General features: G+C 44.9%; 1 protein-coding gene across 2 annotated transcripts in view; it reads left to right on the top strand.

Annotated features, from left to right (window-relative positions):
- NSF (N-ethylmaleimide sensitive factor, vesicle fusing ATPase) overlaps window positions 1–19,117 on the top strand; it is a 72,351-nt gene that overhangs the window by 20,207 nt on the left and 33,027 nt on the right. For both annotated transcript variants that reach the window (XM_058041578.1, XM_058041579.1), the window contains exons 4-8: window positions 2,118–2,157; window positions 4,841–5,007; window positions 6,753–6,860; window positions 7,410–7,485; window positions 12,178–12,333. In XM_058041578.1, the coding sequence (XP_057897561.1) occupies window positions 2,118–2,157; window positions 4,841–5,007; window positions 6,753–6,860; window positions 7,410–7,485; window positions 12,178–12,333 (547 nt within the window). The remainder of the gene's footprint in view (window positions 1–2,117; window positions 2,158–4,840; window positions 5,008–6,752; window positions 6,861–7,409; window positions 7,486–12,177; window positions 12,334–19,117) is intronic.

The raw sequence follows: 19,117 nt of genomic DNA, 5'->3' as shown, positions 1-19,117 counted from the left end.
TTTACCATCTTCATTCACCCTCTTTCAGTTTAAAGCCACTTCCCCTTTTTTCTTTTGCTACAATCCCTACTAAAAATTCTGTGCCCTTAAAAAGATTCAAGCCCACTTTAAGTATTGAAAGGCCACAATGAGATCCTCCAGAACCTCCTCCATGCTGAACAACCCCCATTCCCTCAGCCTGATTCCACAGCAGAGCTGTTTCAGCCCTCTGAGCACTGGGCATTCCTGATACTGGGTTTTAATTTTAAAATTCCCAGTATTTCCCAGAGCCCTGGATAGCTGCAGTCAGTCTGACACCCACTGTGTGTTTTCTGCTCCTGTTCAGGGGTGTCTGTGCTCTGAGGCCTCCAGAACATCTCTTTGTTGTACACTCACTGTTCTTGACCACCATTATTCTGTGGTAATCTTGGTTTTTGACTTGGAGTTCTTGACCACCTTTATTCTGTGGTAATCTTGATTTTTGACTTGGAGTTCTTGACCACCTTTATTCTGTGGTAATCTTGAGTTTTGACTTGGAATTCTTGACCACCTTTATCTGTGGTAATCTTGATTCTTGACTCCTGACACTGAAAGCTGGGACAGATTTTCTGTCCTGAGAGCCTAAAACACAAATTGCTGTGCAGTGATGACAAACCTTTAGCAGAAACCAGCTGGGTGAGCATGGTGGGAGTTGAAGAAGAGGAAAATCCACAGAGAAGAACCTGACAAATCTTCCCCCAGAGGTGCTGGCACTGCCCAGGGAATGGTCCCAGCCCTGAGGCTGCCAGAGCTGCAGGAGATGCCCAGGGTGGGATTTTTGGGGTGTCTGTGCAGGGCAGGAGCTGCACTGGATGATCCTTTGTGGTCCCTTCCCACTCAGGATATTCTGTGCATATTGGAGAGAGTGTAAAGGGAGAAATGTTCACTTTGTAAGCAAAGTCATTGTGTTCCTTCTCCCAGACAAGAAGGCAAACACAAATAACCATAAAGCCTTTCAAATTTCAAACACAAATGTCTTACAGCTTTTCAAATGTGAAGTCCCCAGAGCTGTTTGTAATGACCCCTACACGTGCCTGGTGCCTTTATTTGATACCTGAGGGTATCAACATGGCACAGCCTGTGATGAGGGCTGTGAACACACTGCAGCAGCCACTGGGCAGACCACAACTTTGCAGTCATCAAGCCAAAACTGTTGGAATTGTAAAGGTTATAGATTTTTTTTTTGTGTCACATAATTCGTGAACCATTTCCCACTTCTGCAGTTCCATGCAGCACAAACCTCTCTAAAGGAATTTCCAAGGGACCTAAAGATTTGAGCAGTTTCATTTATATTGGTTCTCTTGGTTCAGGTAATATTGTACCTTGGAGCACATTAGAGCAAGCTTTTCAAATGCTCACGGGGTGTGTAACAGCCATTCTGGTACCTGTGGATGCTCAGAACTTGGGCTTTGGTAGGAAATGAGCAGAAGGACAAAAAACCCCATCCAGCACCCCAACTTCTGCCTCCAGCATGGTGGGAACACCAGAAACCTGAAGGAGGTTGGACAGAACAACCTTCTGATGTCACAAGAATCATTTGGAGAGATTATTCAATGTTTTTGACTTGCTTCCTGTTAATTTGGGGTATTTGGGATATTCCATTCTGCTTCTTTTTCTGCTGCTGAAGGTTCTCAGGGGAATCCTGCTCCTCTGGGTGAGGAGGCTGCCTAAAAAACATTATTCACTGTTTTTGACTTATTTCCTGTTAATTTGGGGGTCTTTGGGATAATCCATTCTGCTCCTTTTTTCTGCTGCTGAAGGTTCTCAGGGGATCCTGCTCCACTGGGTGAGGAGAATACCTAAAATCATTATTCACTGTTTTTGACTTATTTCCTGTTAATTTGGGGGTCTTTAGGATATTCCATTTTGCTCCTTTTTCTGCTGCTGAAGGTTCTCTGGGAATCCTGCTCCTCTGGGTGAGGCTGCCTTTGAGGGGGCAGATGTTCTGCAGGCCAGGTGTTTGTTCTGAGGGCCAGGTGATTCTGAGGGCCAGGTGATTGTTCTGAGGGCCAGGTGTTCTGCAGGACAGGTTTTTGTTCTGCAGGACAGGTTTTTGTTCTGCAGGACAGATGTTCTGACCTTTTTCTCTTGTTTTTCAGAGAAAATGGGCCGGCCTTTCCATCGGGCAGGAGATTGATGGTGAGTCAGTCAGAGCAATGGGGATGTGTTCATAAAGCTGAATTCATGTTTTCATGCTGAATTAGGAACTCACAGAGCTCCAGTCCTTCTCCAGGTGATGTGAGGACTTCCTTAGTGAATGAGCTGCTCTCCTCTCTGCAGCTTTTCTGCTTTTAATGTTTTCCAGCCCTGGGCAGACTGCTTTGGGAGTCAGATACCTGCAGGTATCTCAGCCTGGCTCTGTGTGGGATATCAGTGTCCTTCCTGCTCCATACAGTGACCTGCCAGGAGCTTGGTCTCTTCTCCCAGGAGAAAAGGGGCAGGATGGAAGGAAACAGTCTCAGGTTGTGCCAGAGGAGGTGTAGGTTGGATATTAAGGAAAATTTCTTCACAGAATGAGTTGTAAAGGCTTGGAACAGACTGCCCAGGAATGTGGTGGGGTCACCATCCCTGGAAATGTTTGAAGAACTGGTGGATGTGGCACTTGAGGACATTATTTAGTGGTGACCATGGTGCTGGGTTGATAGTTGATCCTGGAGGCCTTTCCCAACTTGATGATTCTGTTAATTGTGATTTTTTTTTTTTGGCCTGCTGGTCTTGTTTTAACTGAAGAAGAACCTATAACAGGGGAAAATTAATTTGTCATAAATTAATTCGTTTCTCACCCTTGTTTGGCTGATCATGTGCCAACTCACCTACAGTGCTTTTCAGTTCTCAGATCTTTTGGGGAAAGAAGCACTGATATTCTGTGAGCAGTTTGTGGCTGTCCCTGTCCTGGGCTTTGCTGTAAAACCTCCCAGCTACGTGGGAGCCTGTGTTAACAAAAATAATGCAGTGCTTCTGTGCACAGTGACTAAATGTCATCTGACTCTGTGCTGGGTGGAAGGGATTTGTAAAAACATTCTGCAGGTAGGGAGAATGCTCACAAAGCCAGTGATTTCCCAGGGCTCCTGCTTTGTCCTGCTCCCCTGATAACGTGGAAGCTGTGTTTTAAATGTCAGTGTAAATGCAGCCCACAGCTCTGTGGAGCAGTGATGAGTGCTGCTGAGCCCCTGATGAGGCAGTAAAGGTTCTGCAGGTGAGTGATTTTCCTGGTGGGAAGGCACAGTGCCCCGATGGATGTGTCTGTCCTGCCTTCTGTGCACTCCAGCTGCACCAGCTCCTGTGTTCTCGGCAAAGATGCTCAGCTGGAGCCAGGGCTGGCTGTGCCTTTCTACCCCATGGATGTCCCTGCTGCCTTCCCACCCCAGGGAGGTTCCTGCTGCATTCCCTGCTTCTCTCTGGAACATTCCAGGCTCTTGGAGCTGGTGCAGTCTCTGCTGGGTTTGCTGCATCCCCTCAGCACTCAGTCCATGCTGTAAGAGCTCCTGACACCTCATGATGTGACCAAATCCAGGCACTGATATTCCAGAAACCTTTATTTGACCAAGCCATGAGGTTTAGCAAGGAAAAGGAAACTGCTCAGGGGTGACCTGTAAGGTGACAGGAGCTCCTGGGGTTTGCTTGCAGGCCCAAAGGGATCACCCTGCTGCTTTTGGAAGAACTCAGTGCAGCAGATCAGGAGTAATGTTTTCATCTTTATCCCTGTTTGCTGTGGCAGCTCCTCCCAGGGAGGGTGTTTGGGGTGTGTTTTGTGTGTTCTGGTCACACCTCAGCAGGGACAGGCTCTCCTTGTTCCCTTCATGTGAACAACCCTGGGGGCTTGTTTTGCCATCAACCTCAGCATCTGCAGGTTTGTTCTGGAGCCATTCTGCTGCCAGGGGCTGGACAGGAAATCACAGATGGAGTGAAGAGCCTTTCCCACATTCCCTTTCTCCTACTTCATCCTTGCTGCTCTTTGCTTTCCGGATTCAAAGCAAACCTTTCATGTCCCTCAGTCTTCTGGAGAATCTTTCTGCATTGCTGGGCCTGCCTGTTTGTGAGGTGCTGACCATGCTGGGCAGTCCCTGGAGCTGTGGGTTGTGCTGCTCTTTCCTTTCCATCCTCTTCATCCTCTTCATCCTCTTTCCCCCCTGAGTGGGCTCTTGTTTCCCTGTGGGATCAGGGTGGCAGTGACATTGCAGTACCTTCCTTGCCCCTTGGCTTTCTGTCCAGGGGATTCTGCAGCACTGAAGGAAACCTGGAAATGTCAACCCAAGGGCACCTCAGGGGCCTCCTCAGTGTCAGGGATGAGGGGCAGTTGATGATGTGCTTTGTTTTTGGCTGACACACTGCATTTCTGCATTTAAATGTGCAGTAATTCACTTTCTGCTGCCTCATCTGGAGAACAGCTCAGCAATCTTGTCACAGAAACCCAGTGATGACCTCTTGTCACAGCTTTTGGGCAAGGCAACCCTTAAAGTTGCTTTTGGGCTTCCTGGAGATGTGTCCAAACCCTTGGGTGGAGATACAGCCGTGTGGGACCATAGCACATCTGGATTTCCTTTCATTGTCGTCATTCCCCAAAGTCTGTGTAGTGTTTGAGCTGTTTTAAAGATTTATTAAGAGTTTTTAGAGCAATGTAGGCATTTTCAGTGAAAAATGGGACTTTTCAGTAATTTTACTGTATTTTTGACCTTTTAGTTGAACATGGGTTAAGAGAAATAAAGAAAGAATACATTCAGTTTTACCAAGTGAAATTCTCAAGGGAAGAGTGTGCATTGCCAAATTTGTTTAATACACTGGGGAGACCTTAATTATGCTGTTTTTTGGTTTTTTTTTTCAGTTTCCTTATACACTTTTGACAAGACCAAGCAGTGCATTGGCACCATGACCATCGAGATTGACTTCCTGCAGAAGAAGAACATTGACTCCAACCCCTATGACACAGACAAGATGGCTGCAGAGTTCATCCAGCAGTTCAACAGCCAGGCCTTCTCTGTGGGCCAGCAGGTGAGCTGTGCTCTGGGGCTTTGAGGGACCCTCTGAGGGTGCCAAGAGCTCTGCAAAGGCTGGGTGAGGGGCAGCAATTGTTCTTTGTGTGAAGTGATGCCTCAGGTTTTAGTTTTTCTATTTTTCAGGTTCTGTGCTGCTTTAGTTTGTGGTCTGGGTTTCACATTGGGGGATGGTGAGCTCTGTGCACAGAGCAGGGGGACAAAACAATTCCTGCTCCAGCTGGGGACCAAGGACAAATGATCCAAATCTTAGGCCCAAGAGCACAAACAACGTGGGCTGGAGAGAGAAAAACAAGGATGGGACTGCATGGGCCAAACCTGGAATTGGACAATTAACTCCAATATGCAAATGGAGCAGAGCTTATAAAAGTGAGAGACCCTGTGACCAGTGGGGCATTTTGTGACCATTTTGGGGTCATCCTGGGTTCATTTTGTGACCATTTTGGGTTCACCTTTGGTGCAGCCCTGGCTGGGCTCTTGTGCTGCCCAAGGTGGATTTATTGAGGCCTTTTAATAAATCCCTGCTTTATTCTTTAGCTCTGTCCAATCTCTGTTCTAGCTCAGCCTGCACAAGGCATAGAAGGAATTTCTTTATGAGCAGTAAAACCTTTGTGACTTTCACTGAGAGCATGGCCAGAGGGGTTTAGAATCTATCCTAAATCTGTGAGGAAAATCCCAGGGTTTGGGAGAGTTTGGGTCTCTCTGTGTTGGATGTGAGCATGGCAACTCTTGGAATATTTTAGGAAGTCACTTTTGCCTCCTTCTGTATAAGATCAAGACAACCACCAGGTTTAATTCATTCTCAGTGGCACCTCCCAAGTGCAGTGCATTTTATTATTCTGGAATTGTCCCAGGCCAGGCTGGACAGGGCTTGGAGCAGCCTGGTGTGGTGGAAGGTGTCCCTGCTGTGGCAGGGGTGGCACTGGATGAGCTTTAGGATCCTTTTCAGCCTGAACTGTTCTGGGATTCCATGATTTATTGCTGTTCTGGGGACTTCAGCAGAGAAACAGGGATGAAATATTTTTCTTGGGGAGCTTGGAAAGTTGATGTCCCTGTAATTGAGCCTGAAGGGGTCTGCAGAACATGGACTTCAGCCCCTGCACAGCTCTCTGTGATAACCTCTGCTTTGCCTTGCTCTCAAAACAGGTCAGGGTTGGTCTCTCAAATAATTTACACCTTGAAAGGTCTGAATCTTAAACCAGTTGAAAATACAAACTCAAGGAAAGAGAGGCAAGGCTGCAGAGCCAGCCTGGTTTTCTGTGGGATGGACCCCACTTCTCATCACATTCATTCTGTCTCTCATTAGCACTGCTCCTGGAGTGTCCCTGTCAAGCTGAAATGGAAAATATCTGAAAGTTTTGAGCTAAATTGTTCTCCATGACTAGCACCAATTATTGAAGTGAGAGGGAAATGTCATCAGATGATCCAGAACACAGAGCTGGGGAGAAGGGGAGGGGGGAATAGATGATTGTCTTGGAAGGAGGATTTTTCTTTGAGTTTCTCCAGCTGACTTTGTGTTCTGCAACTTTAGGTCTGTTACTCTGATATTGGGACAGGGAAAGAACATGGTCAGCACTTCAGACTGAGAGCTTTACAGGGTTTTCCTGTGAATCCAGAACTTTACAGGGAAAAAACTCCAGGGTGGTTAACTCAGTCTTCAGGCCTCTCTCCTTTCAAATCTTACTAATCTTGTCAGAATCCTTTTTAGCTTTTTTTCATGAGATTTGTTTTCCCTTTCCACAGCTGGTGTTCAGCTTTAATGACAAGCTCTTTGGGCTCTTGGTGAAGGACATGGAAGCCATGGACCCCAGCATTCTCAAAGGGGAGTCTGGAACAAGCAAAAAGCAGAAGGTGAGCTCCCAGGAACTCCTGTGCTTTCCTTGGGGACTGCAGAGCTGAAAATCCTATCAGATAATGCCACCAAGGGCAGTTTGGGTGACCTGCCTTTGGAGAAGTCACAAATCTGCCTCATCAGAGGGGGCAAAGAGCTTTGTCTGCAGTTCAGTGCAGCCTCCACTAAACTGCAGAGCTGGGGAGGATACAGGAATTTTGGTCATGGAAACAGCCTCTCTTGAGTTTTTTTTTGTCTTCCAGATATGTCCAGTTTTGATTTTTCCTTCTGTAGAAAGGACAGGATTTTATTTCCTCCTTTACTTGCTGAAATAAAATAGCTGAGTTTGAACTAAACCAGGAACTTTTAAAAGTCAGGTTGTTTTACCTGGTGAGCTTCTCCATTCAATGGTGTTTTAGAGGTGGGGTTGGTATTTTTCATTCTTCCCAGGAAATGGAGATTTTGCTGCTTTTTCCTGCCTTCTGAGATGATGTTGGAGATACCTGGAGCAATCTGAAGCTGAGTTCAATGGTAATTAATGTAATTATTTCTTTCCCTTCCCTTTGCAGATCGAGGTTGGTTTGGTTCTTGGAAACAGCCAAGTTGCATTTGAGAAAGCTGAGAACTCCTCTCTCAATCTGATTGGTGAGTTCCTGCACCCACAGAGAAATAATGCTTGAGATCTGCTGCTGTTCAGGCCCAGGAGACTTCATTGCCTCCAGGCTGTTGTTTGTCCTCACTCCTAGGCTGAGATTATCAAGGCCAGATGGACCAGTAGATCCAGAGACAGCAACTGTTTGAAATATTTTATTTTATTTTATTTTATTTTATTTTATTTTATTTTATTTTATTTTATTTTATTTTATTTTATTTTATTTTATTTTATTTTATTTTATTTTATTTTATTTTATTTTATTTTATTTTATTTTAATATTTTGGGGCCACATTTGGGGCTGGGATTTTGTGTCCTGCAGCTGCTTTTTGTGCCACAGTCAGTGCAGGCAGTGGGAGGGTGTGAGGCTGTTGTGTAACCACAACTTGCACCTCAGCAGAGTTTTGGTCTGAGCACTCAGCCTGTGCTGAAACCCTAAATTATTGCATTTAATCATGGCAGGGAGGAATGATCAATCTGACTTCATGTTCTCAGAAGGCTTCTATTCTATTCTATTCTATTCTATTCTATTCTATTCTATTCTATTCTATTCTATTCTATTCTATTCTATTCTATTCTATTCTATTCCATTCCATTCCATTCCATTCCATTCCATTCCATTCCATTCCATTCCATTCCATTCCATTATACTATACTATACTAAAGGCTAATTTATTAAAGAATAATATAATATAATATAATATAATATAATATAATATAATATAATTAATATAATATAATATAATATAATATAATATAATATAATATAATATAATATAATATAATATAATATAATATAATATAATATAATATAATACTAAAGAATACAGAAAGGATACTTACAGAAGGCTAAAAAGATAATAATGAAAACTTGTGACTCTTTCCAGTGTCCCAACACAGCTTGGCACTAATTGGCCATTGAATCAAAACAATGATTCAGTCATTAACAATGAAACAATCATTACTTTATGATACTATATTATGTCAAAGAATACTAAACTATACTATACTAAAGAATACAGGAAGGATATAGACAGAAGTCTAAAAAGATAATAATGAAAATCTGTGACTCTCTCCAGAGTCCTGACACAGCTTGGCCCTGATTGGCCAAAGAGTGAACACAACTCACAGCAGAATGCAATTTAAAAATCACCTGTGGGTAAACAATCTCCAAACACATTCCACAACACAGGAGAAACAAATGAGAAAATTATTGTTGTCATTTTTCTCTGAAGCTTCTCAGCTTGCCAGGAGAGAAATCCTGGGCAAAGGGATTTTTCAGAAATGTGAATGTACCACTAACACAGCTCTGTGGGCTGATTGCTGTAATTAAGCATCCTAATGAGGATACAGCTGTTAATAGCACCAAATGGAACTTGCAGGGGCAGGGCAGTGAGTTCCCACCTGTGACTGTGGGATCACACCCCATCAGGTTTCACTCAGCTGCCAGGACAGTGTGAAATAACCCTGAATATATTATATTCACAGGGAATTGTACCTGGTTAATATTCAGAGCCATAAAATGCCCTGGCATCTCCCTCTTGGCACGTGTGGGATTGCTGCTGCTCTGGGAATAGGGTCCCTTCCCCAGGATTCTGTTTCATTGTCCTCAGACAAGACAAAAGAGCTTCTTGTGCCTCAATTTACTTCTGTCAAATTGCTACTTCATTTAATCTCCTCATTGATCCGAGGCAGTGCTGCTTAATGTGCTTTGTTGGTCTCTGGGGAATTGTAAAGTTCTGAATAATTAAATTGTGAGAGAGGAGATGAAAGTGAAGTGAGTGTCACTGAGCTCTGTAAAGGGCCTGCATGATTTCAATAGAGAAGAATTGTAGTAATTTTTTAAAAAAGCCAATTCTGTTTGTTCTGTTTAGCATAAAATTGTGTTATGAAACCACTGGAAGAGCTTTTAATCCAATCTGCAAGAATTTTCCTGTGCTGAGGTGCAGCCAGAAGGGGGGAGTGTAGGCCAAGCTCTGTGGGAGCAGGAACAGCCCTGGCTGAGGGGTCTGACCTAAGAGCTGGAGTGGGATAATAAACACAGGGGAATTGTGGATTGGTGCTCCCTGGAGGTGCTCTGTGTCCCAAGTGCTGTCCCTGGCATCTGACCCAGAGGTTTGTTTGTTTTGCTGCCCTTGGAATTGAAATATTGATTCCAGATGTGTTTAGACCAGGATTAAAGAGTCTGAGCTGAGCTCACACAGAGCTGCTGTTTGCTGGACTTCCTGCACTCTTGCTGCTCATTCATTATCTGGCTGAACTTGAAATAACTCTTAGAAGAGCTTGTGGAACAGAGCAGCAAAATGCTCACTGGTTGTTTGCTAGGATTGGATATTGGGAATTAGGAATTGTGACCTGGGAGGGTGGGGAGCCCCTGGCAGAGGGTGCCCAGAGCAGCTGTGGGTGTCCCTGAATCCCTGGGAATGTCCAAGGCCAGGCTGGATGGGGCTTGGAGCCACCTGGCATAGTGGAAAATGTCCCTGCCCATGTGGCACTGGATGGGTTTTAAATCCCTTCCAACCCAAAGCCACCTGTGACTTTGTGATCTTTGTGATGTTCTAGGGTGGGAATGGCCCCCATTGGAAAAACCATTAAGAGCCAACCCTGAAACCCTGTGCAAGTCTGAGGAAACATCCCATTTCTGCAGTAATTAAGGATAATTGGCAGTTCTTTGCTTTTGATCTGGGTTGTCAGATCTCTGTGTGTTTCCCTGGTAGCTGAGGGTGCTGAAAGTCATGTGCAAGGTTGATCTGACTGCTAAAAGTGTCAGTGCTTGAATAAACCTAAGGTGAGACTACATGGGTTTGTTTATAGGCTTGAATAAACCTCCTGGAGAAGGTTTGGAGAGGTGCAGATTTAGAACTTGAGATCTGTACAGAAAAATCAAGAGAAACTGTAATAAAGCATTAAATGAGAGGAAAAGGGTGACACACTGGGAAGGGCAGTAGTTAAGGGTAAATGTCAGTGTCTTTGCTTTTTCTCTGGGTTGTCAGATCTCTGTGTGTTTCCCTGGTAGCTGAGGGTGCTGAAAGTCATGTGCAAGGTTGATCTGACTGATAAAAGTGTCAGTGCTTGAATAAACCTAAGGTGAGACTACATGGGTTTGTTTATAGGCTTGAATACAACTTCTGGAGAAGGTTTGGAGAGGTGCAGATTTAGAACTTGAGATCTGTACAGAAAAATCAACAGAAACTGTAATAAAGCATTAAATGAGAAGAAAAGGGTGATACACAGGGAAGGGCCAGCCTGTCTTGTCTAAGGGCAGTCCTGCCTCATGATCCTTCAGCAATCAGAGAGCTCTGGCAGCAGAGCTGACATGGGCTGATTGTCAAAGCTCCTCCAGCAAAGTTCTTTGTCAAAGTTCCTTAGGAAAGAATCAAACCAGAGATCTGTGGGAGAGAAGGTCCTTGCATGAGTCAGTGAGGGATGAAAGGGAAGGAGGAAATGGCTGATGTCAGTGGAGTTCAATGGGAATCTCTTTGCTGCTCATTGTAATTATTGAATAAGCTGGAAAGGGCTGGAGGAGCAATGAGGTGCCCAGGCTGGCTCTGAGCTCAGGGGCTGAGGTAGGAAATGGGAGATTCAGTACAGAGAACTGTCAGTGGTGTGTGGGAGGAAGAGCTCTCCTGACCTGGGTAAAGCTGGTGGCTGTAGAGGGCTCAGATCCCAGGCAGGATTATTGTATTTGCAGGGAGGAATGATGAATCTGACTCCATGTTCTCAGAAGGCAAATTTATTACTTTATAATACTGTATTATATAAAAGAATACTATACTAAACTATACTAAAGAATACAGACAGGATACTTACAGAATGCTAAAAAAATAATAATGAAAACTCATTACTCTTTCCAGAGTCTGGACACAGCTTGGCCCTAATTGACCATTGAATCAAAACAATGATTCAATCATTAACAATGAAACAATCATTACTTTATGATACTATATTATATCAAAGAATACTAAACTATACTATACTTAAGAATACAGAAAGGATATTTACAGAATGCTAAAAAAATAATAATGAAAACTTGTGACTCTTTCCAGAGTCTGGACACAGCTTGGCCCCAATTGGCCAAAGAGTGAAAATAATTCACACCAGAGTCCAATGAAACAATCATGTGTGGGAAAAGAATCTCCAAACACATTCCAAAGCAGCAAAACAGAGGAGAAGCAAATCAGATAATTAGTGTTTTCCTTTTCTCTGAGGCTTCTCAGCTTCCCAGGAGAAAAATCCTGGGTGAAGGGATTTTCCAGAAAATGTGAATGCCACAGCAGGATCAAGGCAATGAATGCTGCACCCATCTTGCAGTGTGTTCCTGTTGTTAGGAGCTGTTAAATGTGGCTGCTAAGAATGATCACATCTTGTTCTGGAGGGATATGAACAAAGCAGAGCATCCATCATTCTGTCCCTGTACTGAAGGTGCAGCCAAACTGCAGCACCTGCAGGTCCATTTTCCTGTCAGAGGGTGTGAGAGGAAGAGAGAAGAGGAGCAAGGGTTCCAGTGTGGAGCTGGGCACTGGGAAAGGCAGGACTGAGGAGGATGCAGGACAAACCTGCATCATCCCAGGTGTCCTGGAACAGGGTGGACACTGCTTCTGGCAGCAGCCACATGAGCTGGGTGCTGAGGTTATGTGGGTCCAGGGTGAATCTGTGTGTTTGAAACCATTTCTTGGCTTTTGCAGGTAAATCAAAGACCAAGGAGAACAGGCAGTCAATCATCAACCCTGACTGGAATTTTGAGAAAATGGGCATTGGAGGCCTGGATAAAGAATTCTCTGATATTTTCCGAAGAGCTTTTGCTTCAAGAGTTTTCCCACCTGAGATTGTGGAACAAATGGGTGAGTATAACCTGGAAAAGATTATATTGAGGATAACCTGGAAAAGGTTATACTGAGGATAACCTGGAAAAGGTTATACTGAGGATAACCTGGAAAAGGTTATACTGAGGATAAACTGGAAAAGGTTATGCTGAGGATAACCTGGAAAAGGTATATTGAGTATAACCTGGAAAACGTTACACTGAGGGTAACCTGGAAAAGATTACACTGAGGATAACCTGGAAAAGATTACACTGAGGATAACCTGAGAAAGGTTACATTGAGTATAACCTGGAAAAGGTAATATTGAGGATAACCTGGAAAAGGTTACACTGAGGATAAATAACCTGGAAAAGATAATTATATTGAGGATAACCTGGAAAAGGTTACATTGAGGATAACCTGGGAAAGGTTACATTGAGGATAAACTGGGAAAGATTATGTTGAGGATAACCTGGAAAAGATTACACTGAGTATAACCTGGAAAAGGTTACATTGAGGATAACCTGGAAAAGGTTACATTGAGGATAACCTGGAAAAGATTACACTGAGGATAACCTGGAAAAGATTACACTGAGGATAACCTGGAAAAGATTATAGTAAGGATAACCTGGAAAAGGTTATGTTGAGGATAACCTGGAAAAGATTCACCTGAGGATAACCCTTCCAGGTATAACCTGGAAAAGTGTGGTTGGGGGGCAGTCCCTGGTGTGTGAGGGCTGGACACACCCTTGTGCTGCTGTAGCTCAGCAGTTTCTGAGGGATCCAACAGAGCCTCTTCTTCCCCTGCTGCTCCCAAATGTATTTTGCACTCTTGTTGCTTGGCTGGGGAAGAGAGACAAACCCAACACCAACACTCAGCCCTGCCCATGGAATGTCTGAAGGAATGAGACACATGGATTAACTGGATTCTGTTCTGGTGGAACTGAAACTGGGGTTCTGAGCAGCCTGGTCTGGTGGAAGGTGTCCCTGCCCATGGCAGGGGGTTGGAATGAGATGGATTTTTAGGTCTCTTCCAACCCAAACCATCCCATGGTTCTGTGAAACTCTCCCTCCTATGCTTCATTTATCCATAGCTGTGTTCCTGACTGCCTGGCCATGTCTGCCCATGAAGCTCAGAGGAAATTTGTTTTAGTGCTCCTGCCATAATATATTTTACCTCCCATTCCTCCTGGCAGCTGCACCACGAGCCCAGTAATCCCAGTATGGGCTGTGAGCTCTGCTGCTCAGGTTTGAAGTTTGAAGCTCAGCCCTGCCCATGGAATGTCTGAAGGAATGAGACACATGGTTTAACTGGATCCTGTTCTGCTGGAACTGAAACTGGGGTTCTGAGCAGCCTGGTCTGGTAGAAGGTGACCCTTCCCATGGCAGGGGGTTGGAATGAGATGGATTTTTAGGTCTCTTCCAACCCAAACCATCCCATGGTTCTGCGAAACCCTCCCTCCTTAAATCTTCATTTATCCATAGCAGTGCTCCTGTTCCTGACTGCCTGACCATGATCTGTCCCTACAGCTCAGAGGAAATTTTGTTTTAATGCTCCTGCCATAATCTCTTTTACCTCCTATTCCTCCTGGCAGCTGCACCATGAGCCCTGTCCTCCCCAGCCTGAGCCCAGTAATCCCAGCATGGGCTGTGAGCTCTGCTGCTCTGGTTTGAAGTGCTGGCAGGCCATGGCACCTCCTGGAGTCTGTGAAATAAAAGCACAGATTCTAAATATAACTCCTCTTTTTGGGTCAAGGGAAGGAAAGGCAGTCCCAGTACTTGGTAAACATCTGCTGGCAGGCAGATAAATGGTGCAGGGTTGAATTTTTAGTAAGCAATGTGCAGCTGCAGGTGTCTGGTTCTGTCCCAGAACGTGGCTGGGGATGTTCTGGCTGCTCCTTGTTCTGGGAATATAATCTGTGTGGGCTCCTATTTGAACTTGGAATCCATAGCTGTGTAATTTCTGTGTATGTTTATGTTTCTGATCCACCTTCCCTCTCTCCACAAATGAAGCAATCAAGATTTTGATTACAAACCAGATTTCCATCAGGAGCTCCATCCTGTTTGTGTGGGGGTGTGTGGAGCTTCCAGTGCCTGTGGAATTGATGCAAAATAAACTTCCCTGGGATGTGCCTTCAGTCTTGCCTTGGGGATTTGGGCACGTATGGAGGAGCTATGGAGAAACCCCAGGGCTGATTCTCACTCTCTCTCCTGCCTTTTAATTCCTCTTGATGTGAGAGCTGAGGCCTTTGGCTCATGGGTTTTGTGGCTGTGGGCAAGATAAAACTTTCTCTGCTCCTGCTTGAGAACATAAAATGCTTAGATTTGTTAAATATTTAACTGCTCTGCAGAGAGAGGAAAGAAGAGAAATGGTGCTGGCTGTGGAAAGAACAGCTTTTACCCAGAGGCACTGGTGGCCAGCTCAGCCTCCTGTACTTGAAATATTTTTACCTTTTGAAGCAGCTGTTGTGTGTATTTATAAAGTCTTTCCATGGAGCCAGGCTGGGAGAGCTGAGGATGTTCAGCCTGGAGAAGAGGAAGATCTTGGAGCCCTTTCCAGTGCCTAAAGGGGGCTTATAGAACAGAGGAGAGTGATTTTTTGACATGGACAAGAATGGGAGTGGTTTTAAACTAACAGAGGAGAGACTTGGGTGAGATATTGGAAAGGAATTGTTCCTTGTGAGGGTGCCCAGAGCAGCTGTGGCTGCCCCTGGATCCCTGGCAGTGCCAAGGCCAGGTTGGACATTGGGAGCACCCTGGGACAGTGGAAATTGTCCCTGCCATGGCAGGGGTGGCACTGGGTGGGATTTAAGGTCCCTTCCCAACCCAAACCATTCTGGGATTCTCTGATTCTGTGGCTGCAGCACAGAGCCCTTGGCTGGGACCACATGTGAAAGAAAAAAGGTAAAAGATAATTGGTGTTGTTTAATAAAAGAAGACAAATATTCTGTGAAGGACCACTGGTATTTGGATTACCCTGGGCAATGAATTAAAGGTGTGCCCCATTAAATTACATTTGGTACAAATATTCTTGCTGTGCATGTTTACAGCCAGGCTGCACAAAGAGACTTTTTTCAGGGAAGAAGTTGGATTGGGAGCAGAGCTCCTGAGCTCTGATTAACCCCAAGGCTAAAGAGCTTATCTGAAATTTGAAAAAAAACCAAAAACTTTCTGACATTCATTTTCTTTGCCTTAGTTATAACTTGCTCTTAACTATATTTCAGATCTGAAATGTCAGTGTGACAGCTGTTCACCTTTGTGAATAATTTATTGGGAAAGGAAAAGCTGGAATTTGCTTGCTGCCTGGTGCTGCAGTGCTCACCCAGTTGTGTTCTTTGCCCAGTGCTCCCAGACTGCAGCTTCCATGCCAAATGCAATAAATATTTCTGTCCAGACCTACACAGAGGCTCTATAGACCCTTCCAGCATTACTTGCAATTTGTGTGTGGTTTATCTAACTTCCATGGAATGTTCTGGGTTTGGAGCACATAAATCAATGTTAGTTAACCATATCATCCAAGGGGGGAAACTCTGCTGGTACAAGAGCAGGAATGTTAGATCAGCCCCAGCTGGGCACCAACCCTGGCCTGGAAGGGACAGTTTGGTTTTTTGCCATCTGTGATGTCCCAGCCCTGTTCTGGTGGTTTTGGGCTTGCATGGCTCTGTGGGGAGCTAATACAGCTGGCAATAAAAAATGCTGTTAATAAAGAGTTTATAGGGTCAGTGTTCAGCTAGATCAGCTCCCTGGGTGTGTGATGTGACACAATCCCAGAATGGCTTGGACTGGAAGGGACCTCAAACCCCATCCAGTGTGATGGCAGGGACACCTTCCACTGCCCCAGGCTGCTGCAAGCCCTGGGATTTGGGCACTGCCAGGGACCCAGGGGCAGCCCCAGCTGCTCTGGGCACCCTGTGCCAGGACCTGAACACCCTCAAAGGGAAGATTGACTGGTGCCAACCCTGTGGCTGCCAAATGGAATTAAATCCTTACCTGGATGAGATTTGAGGAAGATGTTTGGAAACATTTTGGTGCCTCACTCACTTCTGAGGAAGGAACTTCACACCTTGGGGCACTGCTGGAGGGAGACACCAGGCAGTTCTCCCTGAGGACAGCCCTTCCTAGCTCTGTTTCCAGGGAATCCTCCTCCTTTCCAAGCCCTTCCAGGATGTCTGTGCCAGCTCAGGGTGTGTCACTCTGTGCTGAAGGGAATCTGCCTTGGGTTACTCTCTGCTGCATCCTCTTGCTCCAGCAAAAGCTCCTCTGATTATTTGACAAATGTTGTGTTTTCTTCCCATCCATGGTAGGTGCTGTTTTTCTGCTGAGCCTTTAAACCCAGCTCATTCCACTGTTCTCTCTTCTTGTTGTTCTTCCTTTCCCCCTGACTCCCACAGATATTTATTCACTTGAAACAACATTTTTGATATTTGGTGCCTGGAGCTGTAACTTGCAACAAACCTCGAAAGTCCCTTCTCACACTTGCAAACAAAACACTTGTGCTGACCCTTTTGAAAACAAAACACTTGTGCTGACCCTCTTTTCCTTATTTAAGAACACTCTGGTGTCCCCAAGCTCTGAAACAGAGCCTTGACTTGCAGCAGAAAAGCAATTTCTCTGATTTCTGTGGCACATTAATTGTTGTGGAGGCCTCCAAGAGCAAATTGTGCATGGATATGTTGTTTAATAACAGGTAGAGAAATGTTTGGTGTTATGTGTTCCTTCTAAGAGACTGAAATGGAACCCAAATCATAAATAAATTAAATCAGACTTTTTGAAGGTGGTTTCTGTTTCCTGGGAACCATCTTGGCCTGCCCTCTTGGTCTCAGAGCTCTGTAATTTTGAAGTCCAGCTCATGATGGAGAAGTGAGGCATCAAGAACACAAGAGGAACATTGAAATGAGCAGACACTCAGATTATTTTCTTCCCCAGATCCTGTCTGAAGTGGAGGCTTGTCTGTTAAGCTACCTTAAAAATTAATGCATTAATGTTCTCAAAGTACTCAGAGATACTGTAAGAGAAGAATAATGATGGAAAGATTCTCACCCAGCTATTCTGAAATAGGGTCATTTTAATGAAAAATCAGTGTCAGGGATGTTTAACCTCAGCTGGGGTGCTGGAAATACCTCAGCCTTTGCATCCAGCCTGCTCCTGTCTCTCCAGCATTCTCCAGGGCAGTTTTGGGATTCTGAGGCCATTTCTATGACCTCTACATCACCCATCATTATTTCTGCTCCTTTCCCTGCTCAGGACTGTGATCCCCAGCCCAAACCATGGATCCATTGTGAGTCAGCAGGCCCTGGCTGGGCAGAATCCTCACTGGGATGATTTTTTGTGTTTTGCATCATGCAGTTCGTTATTCCTCCCCAATTAGACACTCATGCATCAGGTTACATGGATTTCAGATGAATTGAATCCTGCCTGTGTGTGTGTTTGTAGCTCTTGGCTTTGCAGTGTGCAGATTTAATTGGAGCATTCTGTTCTGTTCCATCTCCCAGGCACCACATGCCACTAAATTCAGGAGGGATCATTTCTCACTGTGCTTTAAAGTTTGTGGGGTTTAATTTTAGTCTGCTTTTCATCCACCTCTAACTTCATTCAGCTTGCATGTTTAGGAGGGTGTCTAACACATATTTATATCTTTAGAGAAGTCTAAATGTCCTTTTCTTGCTTTCTTTGTTTCCTCAAACCCTCTGTGTGGGGAACCCCATGTTTTCCTAGAGGGAAGTTGTCTCAAAGTTGTTCTGGTTACTTCTTGTAGTCTTGTTTTCTTCTACCCACTTAAAAAGACATTTTCTTCCAGCCATCAGGTTAGTGCTAGCTCTGTACAACACAGTCAGAAAACAGCTGAGGTTGAAGGGACCTCTCAATTTAGTCCAAGCCCAGAGTTCTCTCCCTTTTCCCTTTGCAACACCAGGGATGACATTCACCATCTCCCCCCTGCTTTCTCACCCACCCTGTTCAGGTTCTCACTGATTTTGAGGTGATTTCACCCACTCTGAGCTCCCTTGGCTGAAGTTCATGTCCAAGTGATCTGCCCATATCCAACACTTGTGGGCTCTTGTGTCCCTTGTTCTTTTTCTGCTTCTGTTGCCTGTTCCTACCCATTTGTCACTTCTGTTAATATCAGCTGTCACAGCAAATGTCAACTCCTCACTGCTGTAAATAAGTATTTAACAGCTTGAACTCAGCATTTGCTGTTGTTTACTCTTCTTCCTTGCTGAGGATGGACCAGTGCTTTCCTAAAGGGATTTCACCTGAAGTGTTCTGCTCACCTTGAGGCACCTGGATCCAGGCTGGGTCTGGGCACTGAATTCCTTTGGGGAGAGCAGTGAGGAAGTCCCTGACCTCTGTCACTTGCCTCTCCTTCTAAAAATCAGAGATTGACTTTGGTATTCCCCAGGGATGGGGAGGAAAGTGAAGGAGCTGAGTTAATCACAATTCTGACAGAATTTGTTCATGTGCTGGGTTGCTGGATGAGTACAACTGGAAAACTTTGGAGGATTGGACCAGTGCTTTCCTGTCCTTCTCCTCCTTGTGGGATTTAACCTGTCTGCTCACCTTGAGGCACCTGGATCCAGGGATTGGCTTTGGTATCCCCCAGGGATGGGGAGGAAAGTGAAGGAGATGAATGAATTAGAATTCCTGATGTAATTTGTTCATGTGGATGAGAAAAACTGTAAAACTTTTGGAGGAGGGAACAGGGCGGGTGGCAGGAAAGCTTTTGGACACAGAGTGAGCTGACTTGAAGGTCTTCAGTCCTGGTATGAGAGATGGGACTTGCAAATTCTGCAAAGTCACCAAAGGAAATGATTCCCTTTTAACATGG

This window comes from Melospiza georgiana, chromosome 28 (assembly GCF_028018845.1).
Source record: "Melospiza georgiana isolate bMelGeo1 chromosome 28, bMelGeo1.pri, whole genome shotgun sequence".
NCBI classification, from domain to species: domain Eukaryota; kingdom Metazoa; phylum Chordata; class Aves; order Passeriformes; family Passerellidae; genus Melospiza; species Melospiza georgiana.
Note: the sequence above shows the minus strand (reverse complement) of the source record. Positions and strands in the feature narration are given on the sequence as shown.